Source organism: Crinia signifera, chromosome 19, assembly GCF_055691185.1.
Source record: "Crinia signifera chromosome 19, ASM5569118v1, whole genome shotgun sequence".
In the NCBI taxonomy this organism is placed as follows: Eukaryota; Metazoa; Chordata; class Amphibia; order Anura; family Myobatrachidae; genus Crinia; species Crinia signifera.
The window spans coordinates 66,755,785-66,772,337 of record NC_139226.1 but is presented as its reverse complement, the minus strand read 5'-3'; the positions used below and the strand labels follow the sequence as shown (position 1 = coordinate 66,772,337).

Here is a 16,553-nt window from a genome sequence, read left to right as displayed (position 1 = left end):
GCAGCTGCACCGCTCTCCATCTCTCCCTGCAGCAGCAGCCAAGGCTCATATAAAAATTTATAGTAAGTGGCACTTTTGGGGGCATTGCTTAAGGGACGCTACAAGTGGCGGTATGTGGGGGCATTAGGCATAATGTGTGGCTTAATGTGTAAGGGGCATTATGGTGTGCAGCATCATGTGTAAGGGGCATTACGGTGTGCAGCATTATGTGTAAGGGGCATTACGGTGTGCATCATCATGTGTAAGGGGCATTATGTGTGCAGCATCATGTGTAAGGGGCATTATGTGTGCAGCATCATGTGTAATGGGTACTATGGTGCGCGGCATCATGTGTAATGAGCGGTGTAGCTAGGTGCCATGATGCCCGGAGCAAGGGCATATTTCGCGTGCCCCCCCATGGCTCACATGTGTTGGCATGTTACATTTGAAATATATAAGACACTGTCCCGGAATCTGCTGCACTATATAAGACGCTGTAACGGAATCTGCTGCGCTATGTAAGACACTGTAAAGCAATCTACTGCACTATATAAGACACTGTAACATAATCTGATGCGCTATATAAGACACTGTAACGGAATCTACTGCACTATATAAGACACTGTAACGGAATCTACTGCACTATATAAGACACTGTAACGGAATCTGCTGCGCTATATAAAACACTGTAACGGAATCTACTGCGCTATATTTATTTATTATTTATTTATTTACAGTTTCTTATATAGCGCAGCAGATTCCGTTGCGCTTTACAATAGTAGACAGTGATAAAACAAACTGGGTAACAACAGACAGACTTGGAGGTAGGAGGTCCCTGCTGCAAGCTTACAATCTATAGGAAAGCACTGTAACGGAATCTACTGCACTATATAAGACACTGTAACGGAATCCGCTGCGCTATTTAACACACTGCACTATATAAGACACTGTAACGTAATCTGCTGCGCTACATAAGACGCAGTAACGGAATCTGCTGCGCTATATAAGACACTGTAACGGAATCTGCTGCGCTATATAAGACACTGTAACGGAATCTGCTGCGTTATATAACACACTGTAACGGAATCTGCTGCGCTGTATAAGACACTGTAACGGAATCCGCTGCGCTATATAACACACTGCGCTATATAAGACACTGTAACGGAATCTGCTGCGCTATATAAGACGCTGTAACAGAATCTGCTGCGCTATATAAGACACTGTAACGGAATCTGCTGCGCTATATAAGACACTGTAACTGAATTTGCTGCGCTATATGACACTGTAACGGAATCTGCTGCGCTATATAAGACGCTGTAACGGAATCTACTGCACTATATAAGACACTGTAACGGAATCTGCTGCGCTATATAACACACTGCACAATATAAGACACTGTAACGTAATCTGCTGCGCTACATAAGACGCAGTAACGGAATCTGCTGCACTATATAAGACACTGTAACGGAATCTGCTGCGCTATATAACACACTGTAACGGAATCTGCTGCGCTGTATAAGACACTGTAACGGAATCCGCTGCGCTATATAACACACTGCGCTATATAAGACGCTGTAACGGAATCTGCTGCGCTATATAAGACGCTATAACAGAATCTGCTGCGCTATATAAGACACTGTAACGGAATCTGCTGCGCTATATAAGACGCTGTAATGGAATCTGCTGCGCTATATAAGATGCTGCAACGGAATCTGCTGCGCTATATAAGACGCTGTAACAGAATCTGCTGCGCTATATAAGACACTGTAACTGAATTTGCTGCGCTATATGACACTGTAACGGAATCTGCTGCGCTATATAAGACGCTGTAACGGAATCTGCTGCGCTATATAAGACGCTGTAATGGAATCTGCTGCGCTATATAAGACGCTGTAACTGAATCTGCTGCGCTATATGACACTAACGGAATCTGCTGCGCTATATAAGACGCTGTAACGGAATCTGCTGCGCTATTTAAGACGCTGTAACGGAATCTGCTGCGCTATATAAGACACTGTAACGGAATCTGCTGCGCTGTATAAGACGCTGTAACGGAATCTGCTGCACTATATAAGACGCTGTAACGGAATCTGCTGCGCCATATAAGACGCTGTAACGGAATCTGCTGCGCTATATAAGATGCTGTAACGGAATCTGCTGCGCTGTATAAGACGCTGTAACGGAATCTGCTGCGCTGTATAAGACGCTGTAACGGAATCTGCTGCGCTATATAAGACGCTGTAACGGAATCTGCTGCGCTATATAAGACGCTGTAACGGAATCTGCTGCGCTGTATAAGACGCTGTAACGGAATCTGCTGAGCTATATAAGACGCTGTAACCCGAGCAGCAGCAGCGCGGTTCATGCCGACGACACTTTAGCACCGGCCACAGTGACAGCCTCCCCAGGCCGGCAGCAGCGTGGAGTCTTCCAGCCCTGTCGGCAGTGACAAGACCCCACCAAGCAGCAGCAGGTGGCAGTGACATGATCTGCCCTGACTGTTAACAATGCAGTGCCTGCCAGAAGCACTGTAGCACCGGCGCCAGTGACAGGAGTGACAGCAGTGTGGTACCTACCAGCGGCAGTGACTGGAGAGGAGACAGCCAATGCCCGAATGGCAGCAGCTCCAACCACGCGGCTAACAGCATGAGGAGTCAGCAGCCAGCCTAGCGGTAAGCTGACTTACGCCACTGACAGGGCGGCAGCAGAAATCCTTCTCCTCCAGGGGAGGAGTCTGGAGTGCTGCTGCGCTGGCCGGAAGCCGGACCGGGACCGAGCAGCAGCAGGGCAGAGGGCAGGCGCCGGCACACGCTGCCGCCGTTACGTTAGTGTATTATATCATACCATGGATGATTTGCGGAGGCGGGGGGTGGGCGAGCCGGCGGCGCCATTCCACCAATCGGCGCCCGGAGCATAAGCTCCGGTGGCTCCGCCCTCCCTACGCCTCTGTATGTAATGGGTACTATGGTGTGCGGCATCATGTGTAATGGGTACTATGGTGTGCGGCATCATGTGTAATGGGTACTATGGTGCCATCAAGCAAGAACCCCCTAGCAATGAGCACGTAGGTAAGCAGCACTTATGTGGCAAATATGTAATGGGCATTACGGTTTGTTCTATAGTATGTAATGGGCATCATGATGTGTGGCACAATGTGTAATGGGCATTATGGTGTGTGGCCTTATGTGTAATTGGCATTACGGCGTGTGGCTTTATGTGTAATGGGTATTACGGAGTTTGCTAAAATGTGTAATGGGCCTTACTGTGTATGGTCTAAAGTGTAATACCGCACCCCTTTTTGTGATGCCACGCCTCCTTCCCATGAGACTATGCCGCGCAAAGGTCCCCCTGCTCTTATGTCTAGATCTGGGACCAACCATTACCATAATTCTAGATTCGCCTATGGTGGTGAGTGCCGTCTTTCTGGATTTGAATAGCCTGACGATCTCTCTCTCCACCTCCTAGTAAGCCAGTTCAAAGCAAAAGCTTTGAAAGCTAGTCTGCTACCTTCTGTGTTTGTGCATTTGTGAGAAAGAGATGTAGTTTCACTCTCTGCCAGCATATGGCAGTGTTTTAGAGACTCACGTACACTAGACATATATATAGATGATATCTATATATGTATTTTTTTTTTCAGATTATGGCAAAAGAGAGCAACATCGCAGTTTCCAAGGGTTCTAATGAGAAAACTTCAATAACGCAAATGAGGATAAATGAAATATTCAATCAAGTAGATCAGAGGATGCCTAAAGTGACTTTTTCCCATAAGGACAACACAACAAGTGCTAAGCATAGCAAAGTCCTCCTTAAAAACTCAGCTGAACGCTATTGTGTTGGTGATCTACTGACCATACAGGTTGATGCATATGATTATTCAGGCAAGAGGAAAACCTACGGAGGAGACTATTTAAGAGCAAGAATTTCGAACTCTGATATTAGAGCAGGAGCATCTGGCAGGATTGAAGACTGTAACAATGGGACATATTACATTTATTTTACTTTATTTTGGGAGGGTAAAGTTGTGGTGACAGTCTTTCTCATGCACCCAAGTGAAGCGGTTGCAGCTCTCTGGAGGTCAAGAAACAGCTGGTACGGCAATGTAGGCTACTTGGGAAAATTTACAAGTCCAGGAAAACAAGTAGAGACCAAATGCGGTTTTCACCTTAAGGAGAAAGAACTGTGCGAGTACAAAGATGAGAGAGATGAAGAATATTTTTTTTGCGTGAAACCTCAGAATTATAGTTGTGATAAATACACAGAATATAAAAGCTGGAAAACTTATAATTCACAATTGTCCACACTGGAAAACAGTCTTCTTGTGAGGTATGTTACAGTTCTATGATTTTCAATATATTTCAATATACTGTAAAGTTTACAAGAGATTTCCAGTGTTTAGAAATGATGAAAGGAATATCACATTTTTCAGATAGTACATTACATTTGAATTACATAAACTATAATAATATTGGTTTAGTTTATTCAGCTCACAGTGCTAATTTAGGGGCCGATGCTGGATCACTTGGTGCAATCTGAAAATGGCCCCAGCCCCGATGGTCAGGGTTTGTGCATTTCTACACATGTGCAAACCCTGGCAGAGAACGGCTTTGGGGCTGGATACACTAAGCTTCAAAAGTGATAAAATGGACAGCGCTAAACAGCCAGCCAATCAGCTGCTACCTGCCATGTCATTTACTGTGTTTGAAAAATATCAGGCAGGAGCTGATTGATTGGCTGTTTATCACTCTCTATTTTATCACTTTTGAAGCTTAGTGCATCTGCCCTTGGTGAGTTACACACTCACCAGGCCATTCGCTGTGGGGAGGGAGGGCCGGGCTGCTGCAGTGGAATGCCCAGCGTTTTATTGGTGTCCCCATAAAAACACAGGCTGGTTGATCCTTGCTGGTGGAATGCGGCTGAAGTCACACTGACGGAAATAAGTCAGGGACCATTGAATGATTTCTCTCCCCTTCGGATGCATGCGAGGTGAGGTGTTCTCATACTCATCCCCTTGCATGGCACAGATGGGATTCGGCAGCACAGGGGGAGGGGCCTTAATGGGAGTTGTGCATTATTTATCTACATAATTAATAAAAAAAAAAAAAACATATTTGTTTACTCACTAAGATTCAATTATCATATGTGCTGAATAACATTATATTAATGCCTCATATATTAACTCAGGGCTTGACAAATCATGGGGGCCAGGTCGCCATGGCGACCAGATTCTGCTTCCTGGCAACCCAATTTTTCAGGGAGGGATGATGCACATCCTGCTTGTGGCCGGACAGAGTGATGCGCTTGCTGTAACCACAACAGTTGGGGAGAGCGGTGGCTCGTGGGCCAATTGTAGCTTGCGGTTCAGCAGCTAATAAGGAGCGGCAGTGGTAGCTTCAGTTTGCCTGTCAGACCGTGAGGTCCTACTGGCTCACGAGCCACCTCAAGTTTTGAAATCGCCACAGAAGAGTACCTGCTCTTATACCAAGGCAGCCGGTGGGTTGTCCCCCGCTCTGCCCGGCTGTTGCTGTTACCACACATAGTAATGGTGGGGAGGGAGGGAAGTAGAGGGGAGGTAATCCCCCATGGCAAAAAGCATGCATCCCCTGGCAAAGAGCTTGCAACCCTTGGCATTGAGCAAGAAACCTATAGCAACGAGCATGTAGGTCTGGCTCCTACACTTTTATTCTGGCTCCTAGATTTTAAAAAAAAATTGTGAAGCCCTAGATTAACCATTTTAAGTCCCAAGGGAATTTGTGAAAATAATTAATTGACTTATTTATTTTAAACAGTAATATGTATTACAACATACAGTAACACCGTCCTGTCCAATAATGGGTACAGCCTCTTGTATATATCACTGTGAATGTGTGTGGATGGAACCAACTTTGTTCTGATGTTTGTGTTGAATTTAGTCATACAGAAGGAGCGCCTCTCATTCAGCACCAGCGCTCGCCAGATCTCTTCCAATGGCTGTCAGGGCGGCAGACGCCCGGCGGCAGGGGGACGGTGCATGGAGGGTGCACAGGACGCATCCGCCCAGCACCGCCGAGTATCCACATAGCACTTCCGCCCGGCGGCTGGACGTCACTTCCGCCCGGCGGGGGAGCGCGTCATCCAGTCCTCGGCGTTCCCCTGCAGCCGCTCAGCGGTTGCCTGGCAACAGGGGACGCCGAGGGACTAGTACTGTGCGCTCCGCCACCTGATATTAATTTAGGCTGGGGGCTGGTGCTGACGGCGGCCATGGATTGGCGGCCCCATCCCTTTTAAGGGAGGACACCTACAACATGGCGCCGGTTATAGTTTCTTCTGAAGCTCCTGCCGGTCTGGGATTTTGCTCCTGGTCACTCGTTCCAGCTGCCCTGGTTCAGCTTCTCTGGTGCCTGGATCTGCCCCGTTCTGCCCCCTAGCCTTGGGTCACGTAAGTGCTCCTTTGGAGCCTGGTTATTTTCTTGTCTTTTTGCATTTTGGCAGTTCGCCATTATTCTTCACTTTGTTTGGCTGACCAGCCTGTCAGTTCATTTGGGAGTTCCGGTCTCGGCCCCGCCGTGGGCTTTACCTGCCTCCTTTGCAGGTGGTTACCAGTCAGTTACATTTATTTTTCCATTCCCTGCCATTTAAGTTCCGTTCTAGGTAGGTCCCCCTGGTTCCGTCCTGGTTTTGCTTTGGGGATTCGTGTCTGTTGTTCCCCTTTGTTTGGTGACTCCCCATCTGTCTCTTGTGTCTGTGACTGGGTCGCATTCCCGTCTTTGGCCAGGTGCCGGTAGTCAGGGGTGCTTTCCCAGCCAGGCCCAGTAGCTAGTCCATCCTTTTGAGCTACCCCCTGACGATTGCTCTCCCCTTGTCTTATCCTAAGACCTGGCTGCATCGGGGTTGGAGCTGGCATAACCGGCTCCTTCGAATGCGGCGGCCACAGGTGAAGTCTAGTTCCTGCAGGGGTTTGTCATCTGCCCGGGGGACTCAACAGAGTCAGAGTAGGGTTCGCTGTGGCCGTCCTGACCGGCAGTCCCGGCTACGGGCTCACGCCTGACTCCTGTCTCCAGTTTTCCACCCCGTGTCCAGGCGGACGTCATAACATTATAACCGGCCATACAGATTATATAAATTTACTTTTATATAGCAACCAGTCAGTCCGAGTTGGAGATGAATCCCACTCCTCAGACATTTTCAGATCAGGTCCAGGGTTTGACTTAGATGGTGCAAGAGTTATCTTTGAAAGTTACTTCTCAAGAGCAGAGACTTCGATCTCCAGATCCAGGGGTGCAGGAACCAAAAGTTAATTTGCCTGATCGTTTTGCAGGGGATCGTAGGGCCTTTTTCAACTTCCGTGAGAATTGTAAGTTGTATTTCCGACTCAGACCTCGGTCTTCTGGCTCCGAATCTCAGCGAGTGGGCTTAGTTATGTCACTCCTGCAAGGGGATCCTCCGACCTGGGCTTTTGGTCTCCCGGCCGACAGTCCAGTCTTGGCAACTGTAGAGAGTTTCTTTACGTCCCTAGGCCTTCTCTACGATGATCCTGACAGGGAAGCATCTGCGGAAACCCATCTCCGGGGCCTTAAACAGGGAAGGGACCCAGCGGAGGCTTACTGTACGGAATTCCGCCGTTGGTCTAATGACTGCGGCTGGAAAGACTCTGCTTTACGGAGTCAATTCCGTTGTGGGCTTTCTGATGCCATTAAAGATAGCCTCATCCAGTACCCGGTACCCACCTCTCTGGATAAACTTCTGGAGTTGGCCATTCGTATTGACCGCCGCCTCCGTGAACGAAGGTCTGAGCGAGGGGCACAAGTACGTCCACTTCCGTTTGTTCCCTTGGTCCCCGAGGACAGCGAAGAACCTATGCAAATAGGAGCGACTCGCATTTCCTCTGAAGAAAGAGCCCGCCGGTTCAGTGCCGGACTTTGCTTATATTGTGGAGGCAAAGGACATCTTCTCCGCAATTGTCCCGTTAGACCAGTAAAAGCCCAGGCCAAGTGAATGCTGAGAGGGTTCACTTAGGCCTTCAGCTTTTTTCCTCTCACGATTCTTTATTAGCTCCTTGTTGTATCTCTTTCCAAGAAAATAATTTTTCTGGTACCGCCTTTATCGATAGTGGCGCTGCAGGAAATTTTCTAGATATTTCTTTAGCTCGTAGTCTTGGTATTCCTTTTCTCAGACTCAATGGTTTTATCACCCTACGGGGTTTAGACGGGAATGTGCTGTCCAACGGGGATATTTCTTTTCAAACTCCTTTAGTGCGGCTTACCGTAGGGTTGTGTCATTCAGAAGAAATTACATTCTTATTGACTTCTTGCCCGGGGGTACCCATTGTGTTGGGTCATCCTTGGCTAGTAAAACACAACCCAGTCATAGATTGGAGTACTGGAGAGATTGCTCGTTGGAGTCCGTATTGCTCTGAACAATGTTTCCACATCCCGTTGGTTCAAGCTGCAATGTCTCTTTCCGAGATTCCGTCTCCTTATATAGATTTTTCTGATGTGTTCTCGAAGGGAAAAGCAGACAATCTACCCCCACATCGTTCCTATGATTGTTCCATCAAGTTAATTCCCAATGCTCCTCTGCCTAAAGGGAGGTTGGTTGTACGCTTTATCTATCCCTGAAACCAAGGCTATGGAGGAATACGTCCAGGAAAGCTTTAAGAAGGGCTTCATCCGACCCTCAAAATCACCCCTTAGTGCCGGCTTCTTTTTTGTGGAAAAAAAAGATGGCTCTCTCAGGCCTTGTATTGATTTTCGTGCCCTTAACAAAATCACGGTTAAAAATACGTATCCTCTTCCTTTGATTTCGGTAATTTTTGATCAATTAAGATCAGCCACCATTTTTACTAAAATTGATCTCAGAGGTGCATATAATCTTATCCGAATTAAGGAAGGTGATGAGTGGAAGACTGCTTTTAGTACTCAATCTGGGCATTACGAGTACCTTGTAATGCCTTTCGGTCTTTCCAACGCCCCAGCCGTCTTTCAAGATCTTATTAATGACGTCCTCCGTGATTTCTTGGGTCGATTCGTGGTCGTATACTTTGATTTTTTCCCGGGATGTGAACTCGCATAGAGATCAAGTGAGACAAGTTCTGCAGAAATTAAGAGAGAACCAGTTGTTTTCAAAACTTGAGAAATGCGAGTTTGAGGTGTCTCAAGTGTCTTTCCTGGGCTACATCATTTCCTCTGAGGGATTCCGGATGGATCCCAAGAAACTACAGGCTGTAGTGGATTGGTAGCGACCCACCAATTTGAAGGCAGTCCAACGATTCCTTGGATTTGCCAACTATTACAGGCGCTTTATCCATTCTTTTTCCTCCATAGTAGCGCCTTTGGTTGTGCTAACCAAGAAAGGGGTCGATCCATCCAAATGGTCTCCCCAAGTGGAGCAGGCCTTTCAGGCTCTAAAACAGGCCTTCATCTCAGCCCCAGTCTTGAGACATCCAGATCCGGATCTCCCCTTCATAGTGGAGGTAGATGCCTCCGAGGTAGGGGCCGGAGCAGTCTTATCCCAGAGAGATCCTGAGTCACTGCAACTTCATCCCTGCGCATACATGTCCAGGAAATTTTCCCTAGCAGAAACTAACTACGACGTTGGGAACAGGGAATTACTTGCCATTAAATGGGCCTTTGACGAGTGTCGTCACTGTTTGGAAGGGGCGGTCCACCAGATTTTAGTTCTTACTGACCATAAGAACTTACAATATATTGAAACTGCAAAGAGGCTTAATGCTCGGCAAGCTCGCTGGGCCCTGTTCTTTATGCGGTTTAACTTTATAATCTCGTACAGGCCAGGTTCAAAGAACATCAGAGCAGATGCCCTTTCGCGATGTTTTCTGCCTCAACACGAGAACAGGACCAACAAGGTCTCCATTTTGCCAGCATCCTGTATTCATGCAGGGGTCAGTCAGACCTTGGAGAGTCTGATTCGTCAGGCTCAGAGTCAGGCCCCCGTCCAAACTCCCTCTGGTCGGTTGTTTGTCCCCAAGCCCTTACGTCGTAGAGTTCTCTCTGAACTACATGAGTCAAAGATTGCAGGTCATCCAGGGATTACCAAGACCTTGGATTTCCTTTCCCGCGTCGTCTGGTGGCCAGGTATGGCCAAGGACACTACAGAGTTTGTGCTGTCTTGTCCAGTTTGTGCTCAACACAAAGTTCCTCGATCACGGCCCTTAGGAGAACTGGTACCCCTATCCATTCCGTCTAGGCCATGGTCACACTTGGCTATGGATTTCATAGTGGCTCTACCTGTTTCTTCCCAGTGTCAAGTCATCTGGGTCGTCGTGGATCGATTTTCCAAAATGGCACATTTCGTAGCTCTCAAACAGTTGCCCTCCGCCAAGGAGTTAGTTGGGCTATTTTTACAGCACATTTTTAGACTCCACGGACTACCCACCGATATTGTGTCTGATCGAGGTCCACAGTTTGTGGCACAGTTTTGGAGACTGTTTTGTTCATCCCTCAAAATCAAGACCAGTTTGACCTCTGCCTTTCATCCGCAGGCCAATGGACAAACCGAGCGACTGAATCAGTCACTCAAGCAATACCTTTGGTGTTTTGTGTCCAAATTGCAGAATGATTGGGTTAACTTTCTTCCATTTGCGGAGTTTGCGTATAATAACGCCTATCATTCTGCCGCTAAGACTTCGCCTTTTTTCGCTGTGTATTGATTTCATCCTAGGGCCAATTCTTTTGGACCAGAAACTCCCACGTCCCCTTCCCATTCTGTTACTTGCCTTAAGGTCATTTGGAGAAGAACCCATGAGGCTCTCAGGGAGGCGGCCGCGAAAGAAAAGATGTTCGCGGACAGATCCAGACGGCCCTGTCAGTTTAAAGTGGGGGATTGGGTGTGGTTATCCACCCGCAATATTAAGCTTCACCAACCTTTGGCAACCTTAGGGCCTAGATTCATTGGTCCCTTTCGGATTATCAGGAGGGTTAATCCGGTGGCCTTTCATCTCTTGCTACCCAAATCCCTCAAGATTGCTAACACCTTTCATGCCTCTCTTCTCAAGCCAGTGTTCTTCTCACGATGATTTCCTCGGAGGATTAACGCTGGGTCTTCCCCAATGGTTATTCGGGGACAACAGGAGTTCCGTGTAGAGAGAATATTAGACTCCAAGTGTTCCAGAGGCTCTCTGCAATTCTTGGTACATTGGAGGGGGTTCGGCCCGGAGGAGAGATCCTGGGTTCTTGATAAGGATCTGCATGCTCCCCACCTCAAGAGAATTTTCTTTAGGGAATTTCCGGATAAACCTGGTGGTAGGGGTTCGTTGACCCCTCCTCAAGGGGGGGGGGGGTACTGTCAGGGCGGCAGACGCCCGGCGACAGGGGGACGGTGCACGGAGGGTGCACAGGACGCATCCGCCCAGCACCGCCAAGCATCCGCATAGCACTTCCACCCGGCGGCTGGACGTCACTTCCGCCCGGCGGGGGAGCGCGCCATCCAGTCCTCGGCGTTCCCCTGCAGCTGCTCAGCGGTTGCCTGGCAACAGGGGACGCCGAGGGACTAGTACTGTGCGCTCGGCCACCTGATATTAATTTAGGCTGGGGGCTGGTGCTGACGGCGGCCATGGATTGGCGGCCCCATCCCTCTTAAGGGGTGGACACCTACAACATGGCGCCGGTTATAGTTTCTTCTGAAGCTCCTGCCGGTCTGGGATTTTGCTCCTGGTCACTCGTTCCAGCTGCCCTGGTTCAGCTTTTTTGGTGCCTGGATCTGCCCCGTTCTGCCCCCCAGCCTTGCGTCACGTAAGTGCTCCTTTGGAGCCTGGTTATTTTCTTGTCTTTTTGCATTTTGGCAGTTCGCCATTATTCTTCAGTTTGTTTGGCTGACCAGCCTGTCAGTTCATTTGGGAGTTCCGGTCTCAGCCCCACCGTGGGCTTTACCTGCCTCCTTCGCTGGTGGTTACCAGTCAGTTACATTTATTTTTCCATTCCCTGCCATTTTAGTTCCGTTCTAGGTAGGTCCCCCTGGTTCCGTCCTGGTTTTGCTATGGGGATTCGTGTCTGTTGTTCCCCTTTGTTTGGTGACTCCCCATCTGTCTCTTGTGTCTGTGACTGGGTCGCATTCCCGTCTTTGGCCAGGTGCCAGTAGTCAGGGGTGCTTTCCCAGCCAGGCCCAGTAGCTAGTCCATCCTTTTGAGCTACCCCCTGACGATTGCTCTCCCCTTGTCTTATCCTAAGACCTGGCTGCATCGGGGTTGGAGCTGGCATAACCGGCTCCTTCGAACGCGGCGGCCACAGGTGAAGTCTAGTTCCTGCAGGGGTTTGTCATCTGCCCGGGGGACTCAACAGAGTCAGAGTAGGGTTCGCTGTGGCCGTCCTGACCGGCGTTCCCGGCTACGGGCTCACGCCTGACTCCTGTCTCCAGTTTTCCACCCCGTGTCCAGGCAGACGTGATAACACTGGCAAGAGCTGGCTGAGAGGCGCTCCATCTGACAGGGATGCGCCTCACCCACATGTGCGTCCTCATCACTCGGTGGTGGGTAGCGGAATCCCTGCCCATCTCCGGTTCAGGGAGACGGGCAGGGTTAGGGGGGTGCAAGTGGCTGTGTGCACCAAAAGGGGAGTGGCGGGGAAGCGATGGTGGGCTCAGACAGGATGAGGCACGCAAGTGTCTGATGCATGCGTGTCCCCTTCCGTCTGATGGTGGGTCCTGGCAATTGGCAATTGAATCACCAGGACCCGCAAGCATGAGACGTGCTCCATCTGTAAATAAACGTAATAAAAAATTGGCCTCTTTTGACCTCTGTCAGTGGTTCCCAACCTTGGTCCTCAAGTACCTCTAATAGTTCAGGTTTTCCAAGTCACACAGCCAATGCACTTTGGGCCTGATTCAGACCTGATCACAAGGCAGCACATTTTCAGTGTTCAGCATTCATTTAAGCTATGGCCCTGCTACAGCCAAATCCTGCCTTGCAAATCAATGTGCCTGCTTTGCAGATGGATGTGTATGACTGCACTTACATTCACAGCAATACGAATATGTACAACAGGCTAACCATAAAATGACTTTTACATTGGCTACAACTCATCACACTTACACTGCAGGATGCCTTATGCATGTGTACAATGGGCCATACCCATGCGCAGTGTATCAATAATCACCCGCTGTGCAAATTTGCAGCCGTGCATTCGATTGGTGCATGTGGCTCCTCTGCCCAGGGGTGCCAATAGACCTTACAGGGTGCCAATAGACCTTACAGGGTAGAATCCCATTATGCCAAAGCACATGTGAGGCCTCCTGTCAGTCAGCGACTTTTCTTTTTTTAATATGTCTTTTCCAAAAGTAGATGCAAAATAAAATGAGGCTGTAAGGATGCATATTACAATATATAGCCATATAGCTAAAGTTAACTAATTAGCTAGCTACATAAACTGACTGAGTGATTCACATGACAAAGAGTTGTTGCGCAGCCGCAGCACAAGTAAGTAAATCTGGGCCAGAGAGGATGGATAAAACTGTATAAAATGCAGTATTGTTAATTTAAAGGATTTAAAAAACTAATCACTTCAATAATGTGGTGTCCTGACGAAAATTATACAGAATTTCCGCTATTTAATTTTAGTAATGACAACATGGACGTACAGTTACTCAACATTTTCATTATTAAAAAATTCCTACTTCCGTTATCGTCACATCTTAGTCACAGAAAAAACCTTCATCGACAAAGTTTGTCTGAATTTTCATCGACAAAATTAACACTGCTCCACATCACCTTAAAGCAGAGTAGTGTTGACAAGAACATGCTTCCTTCTGGCTTTTCATGAGACATTACAACCTCAGTTGGGGCAGATAGTCTTTTTCCTATCAGTTTTTACAACATTCACTACCTCATGGTCTTGTAAGTTAAGTTGTTACATGGCTGAATACTGGAATGTTGACACAATGGAGCCAAATTAGACCTGTTCGCTAGGCATGTGTTTAGAGCAGTGCCAGATTAAGCCTCCGGGGGGCCCGGGGCACTTTAGACAGGGGGGGCCCTTGCAATTGTCATTACAGGCTGCAAACTGCATGGAAGAATATTACGCTGTCAAAACACAGAGTAAAGGCAGTATATATATATATATATATATATATATATATATATATATATATATATATATATATATATATATAAAAACTTTGACCTGACTGGTTGTGAATTTATTTGTGGAAGCCAAGTGAGTGCCGCTATCTTCAACCTATATATAAAAACTTGGATGAAGGATGCGGCACACCATTCACGTAAACACGAACAACTTTTTAATGCATATAGCTATATGCATATATGCATATACATATATGCATAATGCATATATGCATTAACCTTTTCATTCCCCTACTATCCATGTTGGCGTGGAGTTGAGAATATAAAGTGTGGAAAGCGCAGCGAGCCACCGAGCCCTTAACGTGGCGAGCGCAGCGAGCCCCGCGAGGGGACGCGTATACCTGTGAAGTAATACGCGTCCCCTCCCGGGGCTCGCTGCACTCGCCACGCTTCGGGCTTTATATTCTCAACTCCACGCCGACGTGGATAGTAGGGGAATGAAAAGGTCGGAGGACGCGCACCGCTGCCCCTCGCGGGCTCGCTGCGCTCGCCACGCTTCGGGTTCACGTCAATTGTGGGGTGGCGTTGAGGGTGTAAAATTGGGGGTGTAGGGCATATTTTACATTGAATGTAATGTAAAATCGGGTCCCAGGGACCCTATTCACATTTCATTCAATTAAAAAATCGCGTCGGTCGCATCGCATGCGATTTGGTAGCATGCAATGTGACCGACACGATTTTTCCGACACGACCACCCCAATGGAAATCGGTGTGGCCGTGCTAGGAAACAAGTACCTGTATTTTTGTTATTTATTCAATGTTAAGCCAAGCTTTGTCTCCCTATATTGGGCCTTATTTTGGTTCATTCTTTCTGACAAAATCCTTCTTAGATGGACAAAACCATGTGCACTGCAGGTGGGGCAGGTGTTACTTGTGCAGAGAGAATTAGATTTGGGTGGGGTTTAACTTCAAAGTGAGATCTATATTGCAGTGTAAAAATAAAGCAGTCAGTATTTTCCCTGCACAGAAACAAAATTACTCACCCAAATCTAATTCTCTCTGCACATGTTACATCTGCCCCCCCCTGCAGTGCACATGGTTTTGTCCATCTAAGAAGGATTTTGTCAGAAAGAATGAACCAAAATAAGGCCCATTGTTCCTTTGTACGGCGCTGCAAAACACTTGTGGCGCCTTATAAATAAAATTATAATAATAATAATAATTGTCACATTGGCAGACAGGTGAAGCTTCAGCACTACCCCCCTTCCATGCACAAAACTTTTAGCTAAAAAAATAATATATATATATATATATATATATATATATATATATATAATTTTTAAAATACATGCTAACCACAGGGGGTCCCTAGCTAGAGGGGGGCCCAGGGGTACTGACCACCTTTTGCCCCTGCTTTTATCCGGCCCTGGTTTAGAGCAGGGATGGGGAGCCTTCGGCCCTCCAGCTGTTGTTGAACTACACATCCCAGCATGCCTTACTACAGTTTTGCTATTTGGCCTTGCTAAAATGTTGAAGGGCATGTAGTTAAAAAACAGCTGGAGGGCCGTCGCTGGTTTAGACATTATTTTAACGCCACTCTGGTGAATGCCCCCCCCCCCCCTTCATCCGCCAAATCCCTTTGCAGGGCTGTGATCAGACGTGAACACATCCATTGACTCTAGCGCACGCACAGAGGAGAAAGCATTTTATCGTTAGCATCAAATTTTTTCTCCTCCACTTCACATCGCTCGCAGCTGCCTTTGCTCATCTTGGCTAAGAAGCATGTTCTGAGCATAGGGATCTTTTGTTGAAGCCATTATAGCACCCAAGCAGTACTGTACATATGCTTTTAACTGGATGCCTACCTGCTACAAATCCCAATTCATATTCAGTTAGAAGAGTAGGTAAAAGTTGCTGCAAGTGAGTGCCCATAATTTTATCAAGGATTTTAAAGTCCATGCTCAACATTGTGATGATGCATTGTAAACCAAGAAGAAATGGGTTCCTCTCTGGCTTAGGTAGGAGAATCTTATGGGAATAATTAAAAGAATGACGGGGAAGGGAATTATGGTGGATGTTCTGAAAGAGATTTAGAAGCAATGGGAATACATTATCTTGGAGAATTTGGCAGGAAATGTCTTAATAGTGATTTCCAAAGCCAGGCTGTCACATTGACTTTGAGTTACCTTAGGTAGATGGGTTTCATCTAACAAAAGTCTCTGTTGTTGTTGATTTAAGGAGGGAAGTATACTGTAGAACGATAGCCTGGGTGGCAGGAAAAACTTTGGGTAACAGAAGCATGTCGCTGTGCCAAGTAGTAAACACCTCGCACTTCTGCCTAGCCACAGAACTAATATTGTGGCCACACAACCTTTTAGGTACCACACAGAAGTTTAGGATTGTCCCAGTGAACGATATTGTCATTGACAAATTCCGAGCACTTGGACTTAAGAAAGGATTGAAAATCAGCGAAAGAGGCCAGATGCGCAGAGAATCGCCATAAGTTATCACAACAAGGGTCTGTAGAAAATGTTAGCGTGATAATGTTAGTGTGATAAGAGATCAC

General features: G+C 47.4%; 1 protein-coding gene across 2 annotated transcripts in view; it reads left to right on the top strand.

Annotated features, from left to right (window-relative positions):
• Positions 1 to 3,674: 3,674 nt before the first annotated feature.
• LOC146042634 (NXPE family member 4-like) overlaps positions 3,675 to 16,553 on the top strand; it is a 75,054-nt gene continuing 62,175 nt past the window's right edge. For both annotated transcript variants that reach the window (XR_014463951.1, XM_083162721.1), the window contains exon 1: positions 3,675 to 4,302. Coding sequence is in view for 1 of the 2 variants with exons in the window: in XM_083162721.1 (XP_083018847.1) it covers positions 3,683 to 4,302 (620 nt within the window). In the remaining variant the exon portion in view is untranslated. The remainder of the gene's footprint in view (positions 4,303 to 16,553) is intronic.